The following is a 9,759-nucleotide window of genomic DNA, read 5'->3' as shown; positions in this document are numbered from 1 at the left end:
AACGTCGGCCGTCTCGTCTGTGCGCCGACGCGAAGCCGCTTCTCGAGCAGGTTACCTGCGCTTCCTAGAGCAGGTTACCTGCGCTTCTCGAGCAGGTTACCTGCGCTTCTCGAGCAGGTTACCTGCGCTTCCTAGAGCAGGTTACCTGCGCTTCTCGAGCAGGTTACCTGCGCTTCTCTACACTTTGTGTGAGTGTCCGTTAAACGTGTATTGTGACTCCTGCTGGTTGTCAGCTCGTCGCCATGGATACCTCTGGATAGCCTTATATTTTGCATCCGGGTCATTCAGCTTCACACTTAACTATAAATCTCGACGTTAACGTTTAGCTAGCTTAGCATTTTGTGGTCCGAATGTTAGCTCGACGTAACGTCCCCCGGTAACGTAACGCAACGTCCCTCCTTTACGTAACGTAAGAACGCAGTTTCCACTCGTTTAGTCTCGCTATAACATCTCTACCAACGCGCCAAGATGCCCGCGGCTCTCGAGTGGGACAAAGTGACCCGGATCGACCCGGCGAGCCTCTTCGAATATGACAAAACCCAAATGGAGGAGGTCGTCAACATGCTTGTTTGGGTAATTACGTTTTTAACCACTGCATATAATAATGAATCACAGTTCAAATGAACGTGTTACAGGTTGGTGGCTATGCCTGCTGAAAGGAGACACGTGTCCTGCTGGTCTGAGATCAGTGTGACGTCACAGCGGATCCTTATGATCCGTCATCATCGCCATGAAGTGAGGCTGTGATCGGGCTTTCCTACAACCTTTGGCTTCATAGACTTGTGTTTACCTTTTTGTTTAGGTCCAGTTTTTGTATTGCTGTTTTGTTGTTGTTTTGACTGCAAATAACTGCATCTTACTGTTTTTTTCTCTCACCACATAAAGACAGAAGAATGGGAGGTGAAGAATAAAACCCCAGAGGACATTACTCAAGTCCTCCGATTGCTTCAGACCCTGTTGAAGGTATGCCGGATTATTATTATTGTTTTATTCTGGTATCTAACACGTACAACAACAACAACTCCACCCGGATGTATAACTCATTTCAATCAGAAATCACATTTACTTTATAACTTCTGACTTTAGATGTTATGGTTTAGTTGTTCATGTGTGCTTGTGTTCCCTCCCGGTTCAGATCAGAGACCGAGAAGCTGCTTTCAGCACCGCCCTCCTGGAGCAGGCGGGCGAGGAGCACGGGAAAGTGGGTGAGTGGTGAAGATGAAGGTGAAGATGAAGGTGACGGTGCTGACTGTTGATCTCCCTGCAGAGAATGAGCTCCTCACACAGGTGACCAGGCTGCAGCAAGAGCTCAAGGTAACGCGGGGCACCGGGGGTGTGTGTGTGTGTCTGTGTATGTGTGTATGTCTGTGTGTGTGCGTCTGCATCATTACTCATTGAGCTACTGAGGTTTTCTTTATTACCACTGTGATGAATGTCTTAAACACGCACATACACACACGCACCTACACACACGCACATACACACACGCACCTACACACACGCACATACACACACAGAATAGAATATATAGAATATACACTTTTATTAATCCCCAAGGGGAAATTAGTTCTCTGCATTTAACCCATCCTTAGTTATTAAGGAGCAGTGGGCTGCGGTGAAGCGCCCGGGAAGCAACTGGGGGTTCAGTGCCTTGCTCAAGGACACTTCGACTTGCAGCTAATGGGGAGAGCGGGGATCGAACCCACAACCCTGCGGTTGCAGGACGGCCCTCTTACCCCACTGAGCTAAAGCCGCCCAAACATACACACACGCACCTACACACACACACGCACCTACACACATGCAACTACACACACGCACCTACACACACGCACCTACACACGCACCTACACGCATACACACACACGCACCTACACGCATACACACACGCACCTACACACACACACATACACACGCACCTACACGCATACACACACACACACACACGCACTACACGCATACACACACGCACCTACACACACACGCACCTACACACGCACACACGCACCTACACACATACACACACACACGCACCTACACACACGCACCTACACGCATACACACACGCACCTACATACACACACGCACCTACACACATACACCTACACACACGCACCTACACACACACACACACACACGCACCTACACACATACACCTACACACACGCACCTACACACACACACACGCACCTACACACACACGCACACGCACCTACACGCATACACACACACACGCACCTACACACACACACGCACCTACACACGCACCTACACACACACTCACCTACACACACGCACCTACACGCATACACACACACGCACCTACACACATACACCTACACACACGCACCTACACACACACTCACCTACACACACGCACACACACGCACCTACACACATACACACACACGCACCTAAACACACACAACACACACGCAAACATACGCACACGCACCTACACACACACGCACACATACGCACACGCATACACACACGCACCTACACACATACACACACACGCACCTACACACATACACACACAACACACACGCAAACATACGCACACGCACCTACACGCATACACACACGCACATACACACACACACGCACATACACCTACACACACACGCACACACGGATGTGTGTGCGTGTGTGTAACTGTACATCTGGTGTGTTTACCTTTGGACACGGTGCTAAATCTTTTTAGCCAATCAGAGGGTGACCTGGCGACCAGGGGGTGTGTCGTGACCCACAGCGCTAAGGAGATTACAGCTAATCCTCTCATGCACACGCGGAGCGTTGTTCCCTCTCCTTCGTCTTCATCGCTATCTCATGTTCCTCTGCATTTTTGAGTCCGTGATGAGACTCTGGCTGTGGTTGAGCTGAGAGGTCCTCTAGTCGTGGTCATTGTGTCCTCTAGTTGTGGTCATTGTGTCCTCTAGTCGTGGTCATTGTGTCCTCTAGTCGTGGTCATTGTGTCCTCTAGTCGTGGTCATTGTGTCCTCTAGTTGTGGTCATTGTGTCCTCTAGTTGTGGTCATTGTGTCCTCTAGTTGTGGTCATTGTGTCCTCTAGTCGTGGTCATTGTGTCCTCTAGTCGTGGTCAGTGTGTCCTCTAGTCGTGGTCATTGTGTCCTCTAGTCGTGGTCATTGTGTCCTCTAGTCGTGGTCATTGTGTCCTCTAGTCGTGGTCATTGTGTCCTCTAGTCGTGGTCATTGTGTCCTCTAGTCGTGGTCATTGTGTCCTCTAGTCGTGGTCATTGTGTCCTCTAGTCGTGGTCATTGTGTCCTCTAGTGTCCTCTAGTCGTGGTCATTGTGTCCTCTAGTCGTGGTCATTGTGTCCTCTAGTCGTCCTCTAGTCGTGGTCATTGTGTCCTCTAGTCGTGGTCATTGTGTCCTCTAGTCGTGGTCATTGTGTCCTCTAGTCGTGGTCATTGTGTCCTCTAGTCGTGGTCATTGTGTCCTCTAGTCGTGGTCATTGTGTCCTCTAGTCGTGGTCAGTGTGTCCTCTAGTCGTGGTCAGTGTCCTCTAGTCGTGGTCAGTGTGTCCTCTAGTCGTGGTCATTGTGTCCTCTAGTCGTGGTCATTGTGTCCTCTAGTCGTGGTCATTGTGTCCTCTAGTCGTCCTCTAGTCGTGGTCATTGTGTCCTCTAGTCGTGGTCATTGTGTCCTCTAGTCGTCCTCTAGTCGTGGTCATTGTGTCCTCTAGTCGTGGTCATTGTGTCCTCTAGTCGTGGTCAGTGTGTCCTCTAGTCGTGGTCATTGTGTCCTCTAGTCGTGGTCATTGTGTCCTCTAGTCGTGGTCATTGTGTCCTCTAGTCGTGGTCATTGTGTCCTCTAGTCGTGGTCATTGTGTCCTCTAGTCGTGGTCATTGTGTCCTCTAGTCGTGGTCATTGTGTCCTCTAGTCGTGGTCATGTGTCCTCTAGTCGTGGTCATTGTGTCCTCTAGTCGTGGTCAGTGTGTCCTCTAGTCGTCCTCTAGTCGTGGTCATTGTGTCCTCTAGTCGTGGTCAGTGTGTCCTCTAGTCGTGGTCATTGTGTCCTCTAGTCGTGGTCATTGTGTCCTCTAGTCGTGGTCATTGTGTCCTCTAGTCGTGGTCATTGTGTCCTCTAGTCGTCCTCTAGTCGTGGTCAGTGTGTCCTCTAGTCGTCCTCTAGTCGTGGTCATTGTGTCCTCTAGTCGTGGTCAGTGTGTCCTCTAGTCGTGGTCAGTGTGTCCTCTAGTCGTCCTCTAGTCGTGGTCAGTGTGTCCTCTAGTCGTGGTCATTGTGTCCTCTAGTCGTCCTCTAGTCGTGGTCATTGTGTCCTCTAGTCGTGGTCATTGTGTCCTCTAGTCGTCCTCTAGTCGTGGTCATTGTGTCCTCTAGTCGTGGTCATTGTGTCCTCTAGTCGTGGTCAGTGTGTCCTCTAGTCGTGGTCATTGTGTCCTCTAGTCGTGGTCATTGTGTCCTCTAGTCGTCCTCTAGTCGTGGTCATTGTGTCCTCTAGTCGTGGTCATTGTGTCCTCTAGTCGTGGTCAGTGTGTCCTCTAGTCGTGGTCAGTGTGTCCTCTAGTCGTGGTCATTGTGTCCTCTAGTCGTCCTCTAGTCGTGGTCAGTGTGTCCTCTAGTCGTGGTCATTGTGTCCTCTAGTCGTGGTCATTGTGTCCTCTAGTCGTGGTCAGTGTGTCCTCTAGTCGTGGTCATTGTGTCCTCTAGTCGTCCTCTAGTCGTGGTCATTGTGTCCTCTAGTCGTCCTCTAGTCGTGGTCATTGTGTCCTCTAGTCGTGGTCATTGTGTCCTCTAGTCGTCCTCTAGTCGTGGTCATTGTGTCCTCTAGTCGTGGTCATTGTGTCCTCTAGTCGTGGTCAGTGTGTCCTCTAGTCGTGGTCATTGTGTCCTCTAGTCGTGGTCATTGTGTCCTCTAGTCGTCCTCTAGTCGTGGTCATTGTGTCCTCTAGTCGTGGTCATTGTGTCCTCTAGTCGTGGTCGGTCTGCATGTGTCGGTGCTGTGAACAGATGGCGGCGCTGATGCCAGACTCAGAGGGTTTTCTCTTGGGGGGGGGTTGTGATTTGGGTGTAATTTGTTTGTCTTGGTTTTTTTTCAAAACAACTCCAGCTCAGCGGCGGCAAAGGGCCAGACACCCACTTCCTCCGGGAGGAGATCCGTCAGCTGGAGAGCCAGCTGGCGCAGAGGGAGAAGGAGCTGAGCCGCCTCCAGAGGGAGATGGGCAAAGACAAGCAGAGCAGCGAGGAGGTAGGAGCCCTCAGGTGGTCCTCAGGTGACCTTTAGGGCCGTGGCCCCCTCCGGTGTGTTGGTTGAACTCTCTGAAAACACTTCACAATACAACGAAGACATTTCACATTTCGGAGTTGAAAGCAGTGTCCACTCCTCTTATGAGGCGTTGACTGAGGCTCCTCCCACATCCACCAACTCCAAACACACCTCCGTCCACACCTGAGCGCTGCAGCATCGTTTTTGGCAACTTTTTGAAAATATCACACGACCGCTCACGTTCCATTAAAGCCAACATCACGCATGAAGAATGACCTCGGCTCCCTGTCCACGGAGCTCACTCAAAGTGAACCCTGAGGGTGTGGACGGGAAGCAGCCGGAGACCTCTTCCCGAGGGGGGAGGGCGCGGGCGTCTGCCCGACGCCGTCGTTTCCACGCCTCCACCGGGTCGTGACCCCTGGAGTCTCGGAACGCCTCCGTCCCTCGGGAGCGTCCCCGACCTCCCGGCGCCGTGCGGCCGCCTCGGTGTCGATGGTGACGATGCGGCACGTGACCGGCCTGTGCTTCTCTCCCGTCTCTCCAGCTGGCTGCACGAGCGATGGAGGCCAAGGAGGAGGCCAAGAGGCTGAAGAGAGAGGTACGTGGCTCCGCCCAACAGGCCCCTTAACGGTGTGTGCTCTCGGCCCCTCATTGGCTCCATCTCTTTCCTCTTCTCTTGGAAAAGCTCAACCAGCTTAAGAAGAAGGTAAGCGTGGGTTCATCTTCAAGTCAGTGCAGAGAGCCAGAGGGGTCCTCAGGCCTGTGAGAGGGCCGCATACAGACCAGAGGTCAGCTGTCAGGACCTCATGGGGTCACAGATGACCCGCGTGTAGCACACCAGTAGTGGAGCTTCCCTCTGGTCCTGTAGGAAGTGACGTAGATTTCCTTGTCGTAGAGGAATTAAATATATTTAAATGGAGATTCGTTCAAGTTAAAGGTGTTCGTTCGTGCAGAGAAATCCAAAGACTTGACATAAGGGATTATTTTTAGAATATTTATTTATTTTAACCTTTCTTGATATATATATATAAATATATATACACATCTCATCTAAAAAAAAACCTGTATATATATCTATACATATATAGAAAGAAAGAAAAAAATATATATAAAAAAATACTATATATATTTATGTTCTTGATATTTATATATATATTTTTACATGAGATGTGTGTGTTTATATATATCTATATCTATATGTATTTTTTATATATATATCAATAAAATAAAATATATATCAATAATAAAATGCTCTATATATTTCTGTATGTATTTGACTGGCTGTCGGTCCATAACCCAAGATGGCGCCTGCCCCCTCAGAACGAGCAGCTCCAGCAGGACGTGGACTTCTACCGCGGAGAGCTGGAGCAGAAGGAGCCGCCGCCCTCCAGAGACCAGAGCGCCGAGGCCCAGAGGAAGCTCAGCGCGGCCCACCGGCAGCTCTACCAGGCCCTGGAGGACCTGCAGGTACCGGCAGAGGCCTTCACCCGCCGGCTGCAGGCCAGGACACCAATAACACCCCCCCCCCCACCCAGCGAGCCGAGGAGCAGAGCGCCCACCTGGAGACGCAGAACCAGCAGCTGCAGAGCGGCCTGGAGGAGTCGGTGAGGGACATGGACAAGATGACGGGCGAGTACAACACCATGAAGATCGTGGTGCAGCAGACGGACGCCATCATGGACCAGCTCCGCAAGGACCGGGACCTGGCCCGGCTGCAGGTACACACTGCTGCTGGGGGGGGGTTCTTCTTGTCCTCATATTCTTCCTTCCTCCTCCTCCTGTGTGTCTCCGTGCAGGTCAGAGAGCTGATGGAGAAGGTCCACAGCGCTGCTGAGGAAGATGACTCCATAATGGCCGCCGTCAACACCAAAGTGGATCAGTGGAAGGTGAGCGCCTGATCTCCAGAGAACGGAGAGGAATGTTGAGCCCTTTGGTGGGGGGGGGTGCTTTGTGATGGCCCATGAATTACTGGGTGGAAGGTTCTCCTGCCTCAGGAAGGTTCTCCTGCATCAGGAACGTTCTCCTGCCTCAGGAACGTTCTCCTGCCTCAGGAAGGTTCTCCTGCCTCAGGAACGTTCTCCTGCCTCAGGAATGTTCTCCTGCCTCAGGAAGGTTCTCCTGCCTCAGGAACGTTCTCCTGCCTCAGGAAGGTTCTCCTGCATCAGGAACGTTCTCCTGCCTCAGGAATGTTCTCCTGCCTCAGGAAGGTTCTCCTGCCTCAGGAACGTTCTCCTGCCTCAGGAAGGTTCTCCTGCATCAGGAACGTTCTCCTGCCTCAGGAACGTTCTCCTGCCTCAGGAAGGTTCTCCTGCCTCAGGAACGTTCTCCTGCCTCAGGAAGGTTCTCCTGCCTCAGGAAGGTTCTCCTGCATCAGGAACGTTCTCCTGCCTCAGGAAGGTTCTCCTGCATCAGGAACGTTCTCCTGCCTCAGGAAGGTTCTCCTGCATCAGGAACGTTCTCCTGCCTCAGGAAGGTTCTCCTGCATCAGGAACGTTCTCCTGCCTCAGGAATGTTCTCCTGCCTCAGGAAGGTTCTCCTGCATCAGGAACGTTCTCCTGCCTCAGGAACGTTCTCCTGCCTCAGGAAGGTTCTCCTGCATCAGGAACGTTCTCCTGCCTCAGGAAGGTTCTCCTGCCTCAGGAAGGTTCTCCTGCATCAGGAACGTTCTCCTGCCTCAGGAACGTTCTCCTGCCTCAGGAAGGTTCTCCTGCCTCAGGAAGGTTCTCCTGCCTCAGGAAGGTTCTCCTGCATCAGGAACGTTCTCCTGCATCAGGAACGTTCTCCTGCATCAGGAACGTTCTCCTGCATCAGGAACGTTCTCCTGCATCAGGAACGTTCTCCTGCATCAGGAACGTTCTCCTGCATCAGGAACGTTCTCCTGCCTCAGGAACGTTCTCCTGCCTCAGGAAGGTTCTCCTGCATCAGGAACGTTCTCCTGCCTCAGGAAGGTTCTCCTGCATCAGGAACGTTCTCCTGCCTCAGGAACGTTCTCCTGCCTCAGGAAGGTTCTCCTGCATCAGGAACGTTCTCCTGCCTCAGGAAGGTTCTCCTGCATCAGGAACGTTCTCCTGCCTCAGGAATGTTCTCCTGCCTCAGGAAGGTTCTCCTGCATCAGGAACGTTCTCCTGCATCAGGAAGGTTCTCCTGCATCAGGAAGGTTCTCCTGCCTCAGGAAGGTTCTCCTGCCTCAGGAAGGTTCTCCTGCCTCAGGAACGTTCTCCTGCCTCAGGAACGTTCTCCTGCCTCAGGAACGTTCTCCTGCCTCAGGAACGTTCTCCTTCCTCAGGAAGGTTCTCCTGCAGCAGGAAGGTTCTCCTGCAGCAGGAAGGTTCTCCTGCCTCAGGAAGGTTCTCCTGCCTCAGGAAGGTTCTCCTGCCTCAGGAAGGTTCTCCTGCATCAGGAAGGTTCTCCTGCAGCAGGAAGGTTCTCCTGCATCAGGAACGTTCTCCTGCATCAGGAAGGTTCTCCTGCAGCAGGAAGGTTCTCCTGCATCAGGAAGGTTCTCCTGCATCAGGAAAGTTCTCCTGCATCAGGAACGTTCTCCTGCAGCAGGAAGGTTCTCCTGCCTCAGGAAGGTTCTCCTGCATCAGGAAGGTTCTCCTGCATCAGGAAGGTTCTCCTGCAGCAGGAACATTCTCCTGCCTCAGGAACGTTCTCCTGCAGCAGGAACGTTCTCCTGCCTCAGGAACGTTCTCCTGCCTCAGGAACGTTCTCCTGCCTCAGGATGGTTCTCCTGCCTCAGGAACGTTCTCCTGCCTCAGGAACGTTCTCCTGCATCAGGAAGGTTCTCCTGCCTCAGGAAGGTTCTCCTGCAGCAGGAAGGTTCTCCTGCATCAGGAACGTTCTCCTGCATCAGGAAGGTTCTCCTGCAGCAGGAAGGTTCTCCTGCCTCAGGAAGGTTCTCCTGCATCAGGATCGTTCTCCTGCCTCAGGAAGGTTCTCCCGCATCAGGAACGTTCTCCTGCATCAGGAAGGTTCTCCTGCCTCAGGAAGGTTCTCCTGCCTCAGGAAGTTTCTCCTGCAGCAGGAACGTTCTCCTGCAGCAGGAACGTTCTCCTGCCTCAGGAACGTTCTCCTGCAGCAGGAACGTTCTCCTGCCTCAGGAAGGTTCTCCTGCCTCAGGATGGTTCTCCTGCATCAGGAAGGTTCTCCTGCAGCAGGAAGGTTCTCCTGCAGCAGGAACGTTCTCCTGCCTCAGGAACGTTCTCCTGCAGCAGGAAGGTTCTCCTGCTGCAGGAACGTTCTCCTGCAGCAGGAAGGTTCTCCTGCATCAGGAAGGTTCTCCTGCCTCAGGAAGGTTCTCCTGCAGCAGGAAGGTTCTCCTGCCTCAGGATGGTTCTCCTGCATCAGGAACGTTCTCCTGCCTCAGGAACGTTCTCCTGCCTCAGGAACGTTCTCCTGCATCAGGAAGGTTCTCCTGCCTCAGGAAGGTTCTCCTGCTGCAGGAACGTTCTCCTGCTGCAGGAACGTTCTCCTGCAGCAAGAAGGTTCTCCTGCCTCAGGAA

General features: G+C 52.5%; 1 protein-coding gene across 6 annotated transcripts in view; it reads left to right on the top strand.

Moving 5' to 3' along the window:
• The first annotated feature begins 11 nt into the window (after positions 1 to 11).
• The window catches only part of cep290 (centrosomal protein 290), a 54,207-nt gene continuing 44,459 nt past the window's right edge, over positions 12 to 9,759 (top strand). The window contains exons 1-10 of one of the 6 annotated variants that reach the window (XR_008832056.1): positions 12 to 573; positions 886 to 963; positions 1,136 to 1,205; positions 1,268 to 1,314; positions 5,099 to 5,236; positions 5,799 to 5,852; positions 5,940 to 5,960; positions 6,575 to 6,721; positions 6,790 to 6,972; positions 7,051 to 7,140. Coding sequence is in view for 4 of the 6 variants with exons in the window: in XM_056416922.1 (XP_056272897.1) it covers positions 469 to 573; positions 886 to 963; positions 1,136 to 1,205; positions 1,268 to 1,314; positions 5,099 to 5,236; positions 5,799 to 5,852; positions 5,940 to 5,960; positions 6,575 to 6,721; positions 6,790 to 6,972; positions 7,051 to 7,140 (933 nt within the window). In the remaining 2 variants the exon portion in view is untranslated. The remainder of the gene's footprint in view (positions 574 to 885; positions 964 to 1,135; positions 1,206 to 1,267; positions 1,315 to 5,098; positions 5,237 to 5,798; positions 5,853 to 5,939; positions 5,961 to 6,574; positions 6,722 to 6,789; positions 6,973 to 7,050; positions 7,141 to 9,759) is intronic. The other 5 variants (XR_008832057.1, XM_056416922.1, XM_056416920.1 and 2 more) reach the window with 5 other exon arrangements.

Source organism: Pseudoliparis swirei, chromosome 6 (genome assembly GCF_029220125.1).
Source record: "Pseudoliparis swirei isolate HS2019 ecotype Mariana Trench chromosome 6, NWPU_hadal_v1, whole genome shotgun sequence".
NCBI classification, from domain to species: Eukaryota; Metazoa; Chordata; class Actinopteri; order Perciformes; family Liparidae; genus Pseudoliparis; species Pseudoliparis swirei.
Note: the sequence above shows the minus strand (reverse complement) of the source record. Positions and strands in the feature narration are given on the sequence as shown.